This window comes from Diorhabda carinulata, chromosome 1, assembly GCF_026250575.1.
Source record: "Diorhabda carinulata isolate Delta chromosome 1, icDioCari1.1, whole genome shotgun sequence".
NCBI classification, from domain to species: domain Eukaryota; kingdom Metazoa; phylum Arthropoda; class Insecta; order Coleoptera; family Chrysomelidae; genus Diorhabda; species Diorhabda carinulata.
In genome coordinates, this window is record NC_079460.1 from 1,882,019 (window position 1) to 1,898,961 (window position 16,943).

At 33.2% G+C, this 16,943-nt stretch overlaps 1 protein-coding gene across 2 annotated transcripts in view; it reads left to right on the plus strand.

Moving 5' to 3' along the window:
* The window catches only part of LOC130892593 (sodium/calcium exchanger 3), a 90,306-nt gene that overhangs the window by 22,569 nt on the left and 50,794 nt on the right, over positions 1–16,943 (plus strand). For both annotated transcript variants that reach the window (XM_057798080.1, XM_057798072.1), the window contains exon 3: positions 13,617–13,708. In XM_057798080.1, coding sequence (XP_057654063.1) covers positions 13,617–13,708 — 92 coding nt within the window. The remainder of the gene's footprint in view (positions 1–13,616; positions 13,709–16,943) is intronic.

A 16,943-nucleotide genomic window follows, 5' to 3' on the forward strand; every position in this document is an offset into this window, starting at 1 on the left:
AATTCATTCTCGATTTCTCGAGGGGTTTCATAAGTCGGTTTTCATATGTAAATTTCTCCGTCTCAATATAAACTCGTAATTAGAACTGGTCTCTATTTCTATGAAAAATACAATTGCTAAACTTTCTCTGAATCATTCTCTCTTCATTTATTGAATATGCACTACGTTTTTATAATAAATAGTATGGAGTGTGATAAATATAAAATTAATGTATTAAAGCATCTCTGGTAGCAAGAAAAATATATGAAAATGAAGAGGGAGATACAGTTAATGAGGGAAATAGGGAAGATTTGACGCTTGAAGATCGTCGGCGCTCAGGTCACCCACCTGGGTGGAATACTGAACATACAAATGAAGCAGTAGAAAAGATCTTTGAAAGTCAAATAGTATCACCAGGAATTTACCAAGATTCAAGCCAAACGTCAAGTATCAGGGGTTAGACAAAGGACAATCACCAGAATCTGCCTCAAAGAGAGGTCGATTTGAGCAGAAAGTCTTGTTGTGTGTCTAGTGGAATTATGAAGGTTTAGTGTACATCAAAAACATTCCAGATTATCGAGTTATCATGTAAGTATATAGTGGACAGCTGATCTGATTATATGAGGTTTCATTGGAAAAATTGTAGTCTGTTATATCCAGACAAGGCTAAACTCCATAATGTGGAATAAGTTCAAAGAACTTTGTAGTATGGAACTCCTACTACATCCAGTATTTAGTTCGGACTTTGCACCGTCAGATTACTATTTATTCAGATGCTGGAAATGTAGTGTGACAATTTTTTTTTTCATCCAAGCCCAAAGAATGGTTTAACCGAGTTCTCAAATAGTCTGCTGCACGTTGGGTTGAAACTATAGAATACGACGGGCTATGTTTAGTACGTTTTTGTATGATTATTTAATAAGCAAAGTGAAGATTTCTGAGACACCCTATTAAAAAATTGAGATGGAATTTTAAATTAAGGCATTATTAAAAAACTGCATTTGACAGCCTTCAAAATTTACATAAACGAAGACAAGTAGAAAATTTCGATAGTCCATTTTGAGAAGCATATTGAGAAACTTTCTATTAACCATAAAACATGTTATTTAATCTCATTTCATATTCATGTTATTCAGCATTCCGATGAGAATACAATTTGAAAGTTTTTTAGTATATATGTGGAATTGGTGACGTCGATTTTTCTATCTTTCTTAAATCAAATCCATGTGTGCGTCCATAGGCAATATTTTGTGAGAGTATTTGTGAAAAGTCCAATTTTTATTGAATTATCTCTTAGACAACGTGAGCCAACAATCGTTATTATTTATGTAATAATATTGAAATAACAAATGCAAGTGCCAGTTATGGAACAGTTATAAATAGATGAAACTGCTTGTTAAATACCCCAGGGCAAGCGCTCATATTTGATATGGATGTATCTTATGAGCTATGAGATGAAATATAATGTCGTACTTAACGAACTTTGGTTTCGAAACCACATTTAATCGCAAAACATAGTTGAAGTTTACCGAAATAACTTCCAAGGGATTGAGTAAAGTCGAGACAAACAATTCTTGTATATAATCTTCTCAGAAACATACCACTGAGGAATATTGTGAGTATAATTATTCAAGGAACGTAATAGTGACAGTTTTATCTCAAAACAATGCGGGATTTAATAGAAAATAACAGGTGGAGCAGAAGTCATCACCTTATCGAAAGATTCCATAAATTTTATAAATGGTAATGAATGTCAATTTTCCCTAATATTTATGAAGTAAACAGATAAAAAATATATGTCAACAAGATCTTAACTCATAATTTTCCTTTAGTTGGTGTGGATAATTTATAATAATATTTCCCGGTCGACGACACCAACTGAGCAAGCTATTAAATTCTTAGAGTGTGGAGCAAAACGCGATGTCAGATATGAGCGGAACAACCGTTTTTATGAGCATATCGTGGCCGCGGCTTAGTATTTATGCTTAAGACATCATCGGTCCTTTGAAAACGCCGCGAGCGCAGTTACTACTGTGAACAGAACATTGCTCAACGATAGTTAAACTAGAGAATATGTGGTTACAACAGGATAGAGAAACGTCGCATATGAAATTTTGAGGTCTACATTTCTGAGTTGCTTAATATCTCGTTTCGGTGATTTTTAATAGCCAGAAGATTGCCTGGTTCAACTTATCTAGACTTCTTTTTGTGAAGTTTTCTACAGTCTCGAATCTATGTCAACAAGCTTCAGACTTTTCGTGTCCTAAAAGATAAGATCCGTCATGAATGCAGGAACATATTCCTGAAAATTCTGTATGCGATAATTTGTGACCGTATTTTCATCAATTCTGAAGGCGGCTTCTTGGCTAATATCATTTTTTCTACTTAATGAAAAATAATGGATATGAAATAAAGACAACCCATAAAAAAAGTTTTTTATTTATTAGAAAAATTACAGTCAATGAAAATCATGTGACAACATTAAGAAGATGCGGAATCCAAGTAACGGATTCCGCCAGGAGCGCTGATTGATATGTGGGACTCCCGTAACCTACCATAAACCACCATCTTCTGTCATTGCCATCCAACCAGAAACTATGGTGATATTTCTTCTAGTTGGTGGATTTGTCCGTGTATGTTCGTTTTCTATGATATTATCATACCAGGCAGCCGTCTACATTTTTTTTCCCAAGAATTTTTTCTGCGTAGATAGCACCAGTTGCAACCAGTCTACCTTGTGCAGCATCACCTGGACGATATTAGGCTGCCGACAGTCTTACCTAGTTCTTTTCTCACATCTCTTCAGTGATTACACACGAAGAACTATGTCCGGCATCATATAGTTCTAGTTTATAGTATGACACTCAGATGGTTTTACCTACTTCATTTCGTCAGGAGCTAGATAATGTAGAAGTTAACATACCTGAACTCCTTTCGGTGCACGGTCGTTACGTCCATTCAGTTGATTTTTCTTCTGTTCCACCACTTTCGATGGTTGCCGTATCATATCGTCCTATATCTAAGTTGCTACAATATATCCTCTTACGCTTGAAAGCGGCAAATATCATTAACACTGCCTGTATAGAGATAGTCCGGTAGGAGCCTGCAAGCCTTAGTCCACCTTGACTCTGTACCATATCATCGCTTTGAAGTATTTCTTTATCCTCAATAATAGTTCCTTAGCCATATATGAAATGCATAAAAACTTCTTCTGAACTCTGTTCAACGTTTTCCTCCTTTCGAATCTTTTGTTCGATCGGTGTTGTTGAAGAGCTAGCCAGTGCCAACCTTTACTTGCTCTGGAAAACAGTATTCATATAAAATTGTTAATGAAATATGAAATTGTTAATCCCAATCCACAGCCATATTTCTGATTTTATAAGTGTTATCCTATTAAGTTGAAAATAGTATAATTAAACTATAAAACTATTTTTATTTCGAATCAAATAGTGAAACAAATTTATTCAAAATCGGATGACAAGGCAATTTCTCAGTTTGTTTACCTTCTACGTGAATATTTCGACAAAAAGTTATAAGAATTTTCCCTTCACTTTCCGATATAAATAAAATATCTACTTGTTCTCCAAACGTTACAATCGTTTCTTGGCGAACTTACAGCAATAAATCATCTTTTAGAACTGTTCCTAGTACGATCAAATAAATTCTAATTTTTTTCTTTGTTTAAATAGGAACAACTTTAAAAAATATAAGAAACGATTAATATTTAGATCCTCGATAATAATTCAAATTAATTCACACATCTATTCTAATTAAACATTTGCAAATATCACGAAAATACTCCTCAAAATCCATAGTCAAAGTGAAAACAAATTGGCAAACACTTATCGAATCTGATAAGTGTCATCATCACTTACAATTTAATTAAGGACACGTATCAATGAACAAAGATTAATCCTTTGAAGGGTTTCAAATATTCCTGGAGCTGATAAGCACCAATCAAGGATTTGCTTGTTACGGTCGATTTTATGGGAAACTTGTTTAATACGATAATACGAAAACGGCACGGCAATTTTTTTTTTCATTTAATCTTGCGGGGTAAAAAGAGAGACTTATTATAAAAAAAAACTAATTAACAATTAAAGAAGAATTACCTGTGCATTCTAATAAGATTACGGTTACGGAAAAATTAAATTCAAAATAAACCCTCAACAAGCCTTTGCTATTCAATCTAGTGTAAATAATTTGCGCTTCTACAATTTTTGGTTTAAAAAAGTTCTATACTCCTAACTGCGTTTCAAACCAGACTATTGGATCTCTTACGAATTCTCTTGAATATGGAGTAGCAATCAATGGTTTATATGAAATGAGCAGAATAAAGAGACTTCATCATATGCTATATTAGATGGGATTTAAAGCAAAAATGGAAATGTTTTTCATACATTAACACTAGGTGTTAAGGAACGAAAATGTGCATAAATCGATCTGTGCAAGCCCTTTCATGAGTTATCGATAGCGTGGTTTTTATAAAATATAACGTTTGTGCGTTCAAGGATACGCTGATTTTTTATATTCCACTCCTACGCTACTGGATCACTCTAAAGCTTGTTTGCAGGAACGAAAGCGAACAATTTTCAAAGAGTAAATATTTCAGAGGTAGTTGGCAGGAGGAATATGATGAGCTTTCATTTTCTCATCCCCAATTTTCTTGAAAGCTCTTCTCTCTGTTTCGATGGGACAATAAACAGAAATTTCTAATGTACACATTAGAAACGTTTCAATGCCATCCAGAACACAGAAAAATATATATTTATAGTGATAAACAAATAACCAAATTTGAGGATTAGACGTAGTTCACAAAGTATATCGAAGACCTTTATATAGTCATATTTGCAGAGGTCAAAAAAACAATAAACCGAAATCTTGAATTGTACATCGAAGCAATAATTACATACAGTATGAATATAAAAATAGATCAAAGTAAGACGATGATCATAAGCCCAGAAACAAAGACACAATATATCAAAATAGGAAATAGACAAACGGAATATTTGAAATACTTCGCTCAATGATAGTAGGAGATGGAAAAATAGAGAGAGAAATAACAGAAAGAACAGCAAACGCAGGAAAACTTTTTGAAACAGTGAAATAACCAGAGAAATGAGAGTCATATTTTATAAAAGAGTACCCACACCCATATGGTTCCGAAACATGGACAACGATTGAAAGACACAAAAAAAAACAAAAAAAATAAAGTAAATACAAAACCTGCAGAACCATAAATAGAAGATGCTTCGGACATGTTAAAAGGATGAGTAAGGAAAGGATTACAAGAAGAATATACCAGAAGCCAGAGCAGCAAGAGAAACAGAGGAAAACCAACGAACACCTGGTACTACATGAGGTACTACCACAAACAATAGACCGAAAAAAATGGAAAGAATTTTGGAAGAAAGACTCCATTGAAATATAAACTAATACCACATCTTACGCCCGTAAGGGTAGATAAACATAAATGTTAAGTAAGTATGCAATATTAAAGCAAAGAATTTCAATAAATATTCTTATTTTCGTTTAAATATTCTGAAAAGGAGGGGGTTAACTGCAATAGTTTATAACTAGATTTGTATATAAAACTAACCAACTACAAAAATCTTTACCGTTGAAAGCAAAATCACCATTTTCTACAACGTTACAATTTTAGGATATTTAAGGATTCCTCTACGTGTTCATCACTCATAGCTACTGAATTTAATTTTAAGATATGCTTCAAACATATTCTCTGCAATGTTCTGGGATGTAACTAATTTATGGAGGCTACTTGCTCTAAATGAATTGTGGATTTTTAGCGTTATTATCCTATTGATACAAAAACTTTATGTAACCGGGATTTGTAGCCTATTCCTACCGACGCTTCACGTATACCCATTCCTACCATGGCCGATCAAATGACCGGACAACTTATATTTTCAATATTGGATCCAAACGAATAGCCAGCTTAGTAGTATGAAAATATATTTTTTTTATTCAAGAGTAAATAATCTACTGAGCTTCCCTATAGTAGATTTTCCGCATACGCACTTTTACATTTTAGACAGATTTTGTTCGTTCTCCCGGCTAAATCCAAGATATTAAAAAATATTTGCAAAGTCCATCTCCGAGATTTAGATTCTACCGAATAATCTTTGGCCATTTGGTCTGTCAAATCTACGTAATTTTCTTAAACTTGTACGGAATAGTTCATTGAACTGAGAAATATAACTTTCTTGATATGGCTTTGTATATTTCTTCCACATCCTACATACGGTTCTACTATTTTCATAGTGACACTCTCCAAGAGACACTGAAGGTTCTATACTATCACCTTTTCCCTATGCCGTTTATTATATATTTGCTACATACATCGGATACTCACCAAAATTCTATATCAAATTTGCCCGGTTTATTGAGCATATATTGAGTGAATCTACATCTTGCTTTCGTTGGAAACAATTGTTTGTCAATAGTAATTTATGGTCCTAGTTCTCAAAGTCATCTCAGCACATAGAATTTGAGAAAACATGGGGGGCCCCACTTATTTCATAGAAGAGCGTTCATATAGAATTGCAAAAAATTCATATAACTTTGCAATAGACAATTCCCATTCATATCCCAACAATCTAAATACCTATTGGTCGACACTTCCTTATAAGTTTGATTATATTCTTATCAATTCTTATCACAGAAAATGACGTCCTAACTATAAAAATATAAATAAAGACTAACCTAATCACTTTCTGGAAGGCACTTTTCGGATAAAATCGTGCTACAACTATATTACCTTTCGTTTGTAAAGACTTTATAGTTATTACGTCTCATCAGAGCAGTTTAACACCCATCGTTCGAGCTTAAGACCCGAACTTAAGATAACGTCACAGAGCATTGCATTTGGTACATGTAGTTAAACATTTCCCAGCGAACGCTAAGGGGCGCCATCCTCACTTCCAACTGCGAACCGTTGGTCAGGTAGAAATCTAGCGTAGTCGCCGATAATATAGATTTCGATGGTGAATGAGGTGTGTGAAATGTATCAAAATAAATGATTTCTACTATTCATCTCTGAAATAATTTCTAAATTCAATATTTTGAAAATGTATTCCGCCGTTCTTCAAAGGAGAAAACAACTACTTTCCTGGCTAAATGCCTCCACGAATATTCGGGTCTCAAGCCCAAACGAGAAGTGTTAAACTGCCCTGATGAGACATAATAACGTCCAAACTAGTCAGTAGTTACACCATATCCTTGCAATTGAGGAGTTGTAATTCAATATTCGTCGAGACGTTAGCTAGGCAAGTAGTATATATATAAGAAAAATTCGTAAACTTTAAAGACGAATCACTTAAGTTGAATGTAGGAAAATTCAATTGATAATTTAAAAACGATCCTGATAGGAATGGTGTTAAATTTGACAAAGACGAGTCAATAGAGTGGCTAATGCTATATGCTAATTATCCATCTTACCTATCATACCGTCAACTTCAGAACAATAGACTAAGTCTCCATTGGTTGAATAAAAATTTAAATCGATAAAGGAAGTATGACGCTTGCGGTAAGCACTAACATTAACGTCCGACTGAAGGAAATTCATATACAATTTTATAATTAAAAATTCTCTGTAATAAATTTAGATGTCTTATTAAATCGTTAAGCTCTGATTAAATTATGAAATGGAGCGTTTTTGAGATTCTTATAATTGAACACTCCACTATCTTTCTATATTCTACTTCACACTTTGCTTCTTAGAGTTAAAAGTATCGGAAGCTCGTCTGGATATTTTATGGTGCTTTTAGATTTTCTTGAAAATTCTGTTATATAGAGACCAAACTAACAATCACTCACCTCATTCTTTAGTTGACCAAAAGGCATTTCTCTAAATATGAACCAAAAAGTATTTATCTTGATGATGCTTCTTAAACAATGCTGTTATTGCCTTGATTTGACTCATTGGTTAAACGACAACTGTTTCAAAAACTAACGGACTATTTTCTAAAAAAAGTTATTATAATATTTTTAGGGTGGTCGGAGTGGGTGTCTCTACGATATGTAGCTCATAATTGTTAACGTTGCATGAGTAATGTCAATGAAACATGATTTTTTCTTAGCATATCAGTTTGTGTGATACGAAGATTTCAGTATACTTTTCACCCTTATTTGACGTGCAGATATATAGAGATATGATTTACAATCTAGCACAACATCATAGTCACGAACACTATATACCCTCGTGAAGGACATTACGTAGTAGGGGAACAAAAAATATTTTTACATTATATTTAAGTCGACAGAAAGGCTTGTTTAGTTACTCTAATTAAGATAATTAACGTTGTTTCAATCAACTCTCAAATTAGGACTGCAATTATAAGATTCTTAAGTGTATGATTCACAAATCTGATCATTTTAATCTATATAATTGTTAATTACGACAAATACGTGGCGTGATCATTAAATACATTGAAAGAATAGCTTCAATTATTAGAGGAGAAATTCCGAATATGGGCCCCCCTATATATTTGATGATAACTCAAAATAATATACTCCTATAAATAACAAATTCAGCATACATGTATCTCGAGAGATTGTTGTAGTATTTTATGTTTAATACAATATAGAAGCTCATAAAAAATACATAACTCAAAAGTGGAAATTTCTCATTCAGGTCTAAGGTGATTGGAATATGGGCCAGGAACTCAAATATTTTGAAACAGTAGTTAAATGCCAATTAACACCTTTATTTTTGAAACTTAAAGCACAAATTAGTGACAAAAATCGCAGACATAAGCGTCTTTGTCAGCTTCAGCACATTGTTCATGTGCCCAATTATTATACAATAATCACTGGAACCATAGTTCACCTCTTGTGTCGTCCTTGAAATGACCATCGCAAAACATGCATACCGCATCTTCCCCGTATGGAATGCCACCAATTTCTTCCATGTCGTTATCCTCATTAACTGGAGAAAAATCATCTGAATCTTCTTCATCCTCCCCTTCTTCCAACCGTGCAGTTTTACTTTTTTAGGCGTTGGCAGCTTTTGGATTTTCTATCCCTTTGAAGTTGTTATTTCTAGTTTCCACTTTCTCTTGTTACTTATATTTTGTATTGATGTTTCCATTACATTTTGTAACGAGAGAAGGTGATAATTTGAGATTTTGAAAATTTTCTTTCTCGATTCCATGTTACTGTACTCAGCAACACTGTATACTCAGTGTTGGTATTGGCGATATGTCGAAAGGAGATGCGAAATTTTTCAAGGGCCCTGCTTTATTCTTTGAAATACATTCAGTTGCACCAGCTGCCTTTGACCTTATTTGTTGCAAATTGTGGTCCAGTATTGTCTTCTGGTCGAGGCCCTATGTCCTTCGAGCAGCCTTGTTGAGGCTGATTGTCCAGGTCCTCCTCCAGTGATTAATTTAAATCAAAAGTATTGCAGGATTTTTCTGCTTCAGTTTGCTCACCGATGAAGTCAGCATCAGAAAAAATATTACGATTAAATGGAAAAATCCCTGTTACTCTGAATCCATTTGATGCTATTTCGGCAGTTTGGGATTTTAAAAATGCTTTCCTCGCTAGTTCTGCTGGATCAATTTGAGAAATAGCCCTTTGATTTTCATGTATCCAGCACCTGATCTCCTCGCTATAATAAGCCTTGATGCCACCCATAAATGTTTTGTCTAAAAGCTGTAATTTGTGGGTAGCATGTGGTGGGAGAGAAATGATGTAGATGTGATTAACACTGGCTAGCCCTATCACATCTATGCTCCGAGTGTGGCTGTAGTGTCCGTCTAGTACCAACCATTTAACGGTTGTTCGATTGTTTTTGCGTAACAATTCAGCACGTGTCTATAAATCAAGCTAGACACAGTGAGAGTAACTTGAGGTATATTCGGAAGATGACGCTCCCATATTAGCAGCAGGATCCATATTCGGAACTTCGCCTCTAATCCTGCATATGGGTGATTCCATTATAACTGTGATATTCAATGTCCTGTATTGTTTTTTTGTACTAGTCATTAATTAATAATCAATTAATAAAAATTTTGTGTTAATTGAATAATTCTTAAGATATTTAAACATTATTTTTATACAATATAACTTGCCACTTAAAGAAAACTTATACTACATCACTTGAATGTCAGTACCGTGTCATGTCCATTCCTAGAATTTACCGATAAATTATTAATTTTTTTTGTCGTAACAAATGATTTAAACTAATTACCTTATAAATTCTAATGTTTATGATCAAACTGAGGAAAATTGATGCACTTGTTGTTTAATATCTTAAGTTACCATGTCAGTACCGTGGATAAATGAGTCAGTACCGTGGAACTCAAAATCCGACATTTGTGTCTTGCTCGTGATACTTTGAAGTTGTAGTAAATTCCTCTTAGAGTTTTATTTTTACAGTAAAATAGATGAATAATATGCATAAAAAAGTTAGAAAAGTTAAATTTTAAAATCTTGAAATTTTGAATACAAAAAATCACAGTTAGAACGGAATCACCCATATGTTTTTACTGAAAGTCATACATTCATGTGCTGAGACCAACAGTTTTAGCATGTTCTGGATTGTCAGTGTGTTAATATAGACACTTTAGTGTTAACCTGTTTGTGGTGTTGAAAAAAAAGTGACAAAGAAGCTTCGTAGCTTTTAAAATCTGTTTAAAAAGAATATGGTCCAAAAATAGACAAACAGTCCATCATATCAACGTACCATATCACAAATCTCTTTTAATTCGCAAATTTTCTGCTGCAGGCTGCTACTAAAAGCAGATGAAATGCTTCCAGTCATTGGGATAAGTACATTGCTAGCAAATGGTAGTACTTTTGAGATTGATTAAAATTTTACACTACCTTTTTGCTTTGTTTTTAATGAAACAGTTTTTTTAACACACCTTGCTTAAGCGCTATTTTGTGGATAGGTAATTACATATTGGAACTTCTGGAGCTATACTAAAAACGAAGGAAACTATCCATCAGGTTCTCCTTGATTTTTTTAGAATATAGACGTATATCATTTTCGAAAAGGCTTCTAGCAATGTACTACACCAACCACTGTTGTTTAGGTTAGGTTAGGTTAGGTTAGGTTAGATTCAATTCCAGAGCTTTTAAATAAAATGGTATCAGAGAGATGTATTTTGTCATTAATAAACTTTGTAGAGGTGGTTAATTTGGAGTAAATACAATGATTTTTTGTGAAAATTCAAATTTATAGATTGAAAAAGTGATCCTTTTACATTCCATTTTCTCTAAATATCAAAAAACATCAATAGAAGAGAAATTTTCCAGCGAGTCGATTTTACATTAATATCAGCTTAAAATAAATAATAATTGATATAGAGTTGTTTAAAATTTCGGTCACATTGTCGTATAAAATGACTACAAAAATATATAAATTTCTCTTGAAGATTATACCAAGACGTACTCATGAATTATGAATTTTTATATCTAAACACAAAGTTTAGTACCTACACGAGAAAAAGCTGCAAAGGAAACAAACAGATGTGACCCATTTTCTAAATTTACAGAATATGGTGAATACTATATTACATTTTCCAAATTTCGAATCGCAAAGAGCACAAATAAAAGGTGGAAGCATAAATGAGAGATGTCACTAAAATGTGTCATATTTTCACTGAAAGAATTATCCAGTTCCTGAATAGTCAGCATAATTAAATTTACTAACCATTTAAAACAGGGTATAATTATTCTTAACCCCATTCAAATTCATATACTGAGTACAATTCAATAGTCATTAGCAAATAAAGACTCTAGCAAGTGCCACGTTGCTATTTAAAAGTTTTCGTTTATTTTGATGAACAGAGAGAATTCAATAGCGATGGATTCCAGTGAAAGGGATTTTCCCCGAATTGGTTCTTTCTATTCAATGCTCTTTCTGCTGGAGAAGAAATTAGCTTCACTTTTGAATAGGTTTTCGATTTTAGAAGCCTTTGATAAATAAGAGTTTTTATAAAGAATTGGAATTTAAAAATGTAAATATTTCATTTTTTTTGCAGATTATTGAATGGATTGATTTCAATGGAATGGAATGAGAATGTCAATAGCTGGGAAATTTGAGATTTAAAAAAAACTCGGAAGTGAAGGAATTGACACTTTTGAATTATCTTGAAACGAAAATTGAAAACTAATAATTGGCTTGATTTCTCTGTAAACTTCATAAAGTAAAAAAAAATATAATTCATTTATTATACACTCCGTATCACTATGATTCTAATCATTGCAATGAGATATGAGAATAATTATTATTTTAATATGAATGTATTGTTTACATTTTAGTGAAAGGAATAATTCAGAATTCGAAATATACCTAATATCAGTACAAAGTCATTCTTTTATAACATCACATCAACGCTGTGGCCTACTTCTGATCAAATCCTCCTCTAAGTATTTTTGGTACAAATTTTCTCACCCAGTCATTAACAGCACTTGTCTTTGTTGAAGGTTAGCTGGTATCAAATCTGTGGATCTCACTCTTCTCTAAATATTCTCCCATTCATGCTCAATAGGGTTTAAGTTCAGACTGCGTACCGACCAATTTAAAACCACAATATTTACATCTTGAAGGTACTGACGTACTATTCTAGCGACATGGGGACGAGCGCTATAAAACAAAGTCATTGCCCATAAAAAGGGCATAAGGATCAATATGTGGCTCTAAAATCTCTGCAATATACCAATTCTGTATGAGCCATACAAGATATTTACTCTAACATAATAGACCCTGCTCCAAAATTTGTTGAAGGTCCTATGTTGTAAGAAAAATATCTCTCACCGTCTCTTCTATAAACAGGTATTGCAACTCGTTGTACCGCGGACTAATGTAAAAAAAGATGCATCCACCATGAGTTTTGGTGATAGAAAACGCGGCTTCGAAAAACCAAAACCACTAAAGATGAATGTATTTTGTTGATTAATAAACGTGATCGACGTTTCAGGGATTCAAAGATAGCAGCTCAGATCAATGAATCTAGGGATCTGCCTTTGAGGACTTATACAGTAAAAAGGAGATTGGGAGCTGTCTGTGAAGAAATATGTTTTAAGACGTCAAAATAAGAAAAGGAGTTGCACTGCGCTAAAGAATATAAACATCGCACTCATGAAAATAGGAGAGAATTATGTAGCGATCAGTCAGAGTTTGAGGTTTCTTCTAATTCTATTCTTGAAAATTGAACCAACCGATATTTCTTTTGTCTCGTTTTTTTGTAAATAATAAAATTCCAGTAAGGCAGATTTTGTAAGCAAAGTTGGTAGTTTTATACAATACTTTTTGCCGGACTACATTTGTTCGAAAATTCCACGTAAAAAAAGCTGGAGGTCCTTTTTGCAAGAGAAAATTTGAAGAAAAATCGTCCACGTAATTTTGAAATATTTTTATTGTTCTGTTCTTAATGGACCACTTTAATTTTACTTGTCTATTTGACTATCTATTAACCGAGATCCATTTGACAAAAAAAATGAAATCGAACAAAATTTCAGTATCTTCCTGTGAATAGTGCATATGTTTCACTCAAAAACGTTTTTACTTTCTGTCAAGCGTAATATAATTTTCCAAAAATATTTATATGTAGAAGAGGGTTGCCGGTAATCTTATAATTTACGACCGATATAAATTTCTTTTCCAGGAAAAGCATCCTGCTGAAAATAATAGAGGAAGATAGCTATGAAAAAGACGTGCTTTTCTACGTACAGTTAGGGGAGCCTCAAATGACTGGCGGTAAGCGTTAAGTTTTGATTAATGTTTGTCTCGTTCTTATCTATTGTTGACACTTTTTTTCATGTGTGCTCTTCTTCCTCTTTTTTAAACTATTCTGCTCTTCGTCTGTGACTCACTGCATGATGAGTAAGTAAAAAGTTATATTTTTTTGTATGATTAAGTGTCGCTTTAGGGTATTAGTGAGTATGTTTTTACTGAGATGTTCTTTTATGTGAAATTGAGATAAATTACATTTTTGTTGATGTCACTAATAATTTTGTAGATAATCATTTAATATCATTAACATACATTTAGACTGGAGACAGACATTTCAATTACTACAAAAAAGAGCAATCTATCATATATTTCAAATGATGTTCTTTGAATTTTTGAACATAGTATTTTTATTAATAATTATTAGATGAATTGCAAAGTTCGTAGGCTAACACATAGATAGCGCTATTGTACTATATCCATGATTTTTAGTTAGCTCTAACCTTTAAAAGACAAGTGTAGGAATTTGACAGCCGTCGTACCATTATTTTATGAATTTTAGCATTTCGAGGGTATCAGCTTTTGTTAGTTTACAAAAATTATTAGTATTAGTATTATTAGTATTAATGAAGCATTTATTTTTAACAAAAAAGTTCCATTAAAGACAACGATTGGCTTGATAAACATTATTCGGGCTTTACCTAAGGAAAACCAACCGTTGAAAAATGGTTTGTAAACGATGCACGAAGTAGACACCGACGTAAACCTTAAAAAGTCTATAAAATAATTTCGAGTAACCGTAAAGTGAGGCTGATTAAAATAACTGAGACCCTAAATATATCGAAGGAACGTGTTGGGTATATCGTGAATAAATATTTGATTATGTGAAAGCTCCATTCGAAAGGGGTGCCATGCGAACCCACAATCAACCGAATACAACAACGAGAGAGCTTTTTCGCATTGATATATGACATGGCTCTATCATTTCACAACAGAGTTTAATCGGCAATTAGCGATGAAGCGTCTCCAAAACATAGAATCGCGTAAAAGTCCGTTGGCTTAAGTATTTGGAATTAACGTGGAATTAACGTAATTTTCATCGACTGTCTTAAAAAGAACAAAATAATTTAAATCTACAGTTGTACTATAAAAATTGTATCCACGTATGACCGCTGTAATCGTTGTATCGCCCTCGAAGGCAACTAGGAGGGTTGCCTTGTTTCTACAATCGAACGAAAGGTGGCGTCAATGATTTGTGTTTGTCAAAATGACATTTGTTATTGTGAAGCCAGTTGCAGTTTATAAATTGATTGACTAATTTGTTGATGGTGAACGTTTGAAAGAAGCAAGTTTCTGCAAAAATGAAAATCACCTTTAAAGAAAGATCTAATTGCCCAGGTTCGCTCGATTTATTTTCTAATGACTTTTTCCTGTTGCTCAATGTCAAAAGTTGAGGTTTCCATTGATTCAAGAAGTTGTCAAAGAGTTTCAAGTTTCTACAATATCAACTTTATAGTGAGAAAATTGTTTCAGAATTGGTTTGAGCGTATGCAAAAATGTATAGAACTTAATATTTGGAAAAGCAAACACTTTGTTTCAAACTTGTTAATCTTTGTTTCACTTTTGGTAAAAACTTACGAGGCAACCCTCGTATATTAAATAATAATATCAAATTCTATATAATAAAGATTTTTTTATGCTAGCCTACAAGGTTTTCCACCCCTCTTATACATAAATTATACTAATTGTTATACAATACAAGATCACTTCATAACTTATTGTTTGTACTGTTTTTTATAAAAAATATGGCCGACGATTCGAAAATAATTTCACAAGTATTCATTTATAATCGGTGGCATAATTTTTTTCAACTGATTCATATTTGATAAATAAAAATGTAGTATTCTAAACTTTTATTTAAAGTGCCATACATTTTTCGTATTTTAATATGCATTTTTTGAAGAAAATTATATTTTCAAAACATCTCAGTAAATACATTTTCAAAAAATATCAAATATTTGCCAACAGTTGATTTTATTCTTAATTCATTAGATTTTTTATATAATCTGAGGTTCCCTAAAAAATTATGATATTGAAAAAAAATTGGCTGTTGGACAAATATATGAAGCCCTCTATTATAAAAATTTTTTAATACCGCACGTTTAGAGTGGAAAATCTTCAATTTATGAAAGTAAATAGGTACAATGATAGCTTATGTATACGTTTGTGGAGTTTTAACTCAAGCTGATAATAGTACTTTTCGGAAACTAAGATCCTGGATCAGTTGATTGCTGATCCTAGCCCAGAACAAGATTTTTATCATAGTTTGGAACGTCGCACAACCACGATCTCTAGGCAGTATCCTATCATGTAACCCGATTTATCTGTTCAGTTACCTAACGATCTAGATTATTTTTCTCACATTCAGATCTTTATCGATGATTATTTCCGAAAAGCATTCATATGAAACAACGTTTACAGTTTAGAGGATTTGACAATAGCATAATATCTACCTTCTTGACCTAATCAGGAATATCGTAGGTGTAAGAGTATAATGTAATTAACAAACCTGTATGAGTTCTCATATTATCTCGGTCGATTATTATACATTTTTTGTAATGAACTAGATATAATAAAATTTATTACATGCTCCTTAGCAAAATGAAGACATATTTTCAAAGTTTTATAGGGAACGTGGCAAGGAAACACCAAGTGGACTAACTTTAATATATTTTCCGAACTTTCAAATACTTATGTATTTGTTACGTCCCAAGCCCGATCTTGTACGGAGTCGAGCTTCGTACAATGAATTTGTACGAAGTCCGATCTGTACAAGCCATTTTGTACGAAGCCGAGATTTGCGGACTCTGGACAGAGATGATTGTACGAAGTCGACTCTGTACAACGCTGGTTGTACGGAGTCGGAGCATCGATACTCACTCGGTAATGAGCGCGCTATTAAGATGTTAGTAAACACAAACGTAGTTATAGTGATTGAAAGTATGTTCTCCGGCTAGTTGGCTACCATCTATTGTCGAGTGTAGATTGAAAACGGATTGAGATTGAAAATGAATTTGGACACGATGAAAAGAGTATTTGAGGAAAACCTAACTAACCTAACCAGCGTTGTACAGAGTCGACTTCGTACAATCATCTCTGTCCGAAGTCCGCCAATCTCGGCTTCGTACAAAATGGCTTGTACAGATCGGACTTCGTACAAATTCATTGTACGAAGCTCGACTCCGTACAAGATCGGGCTTGG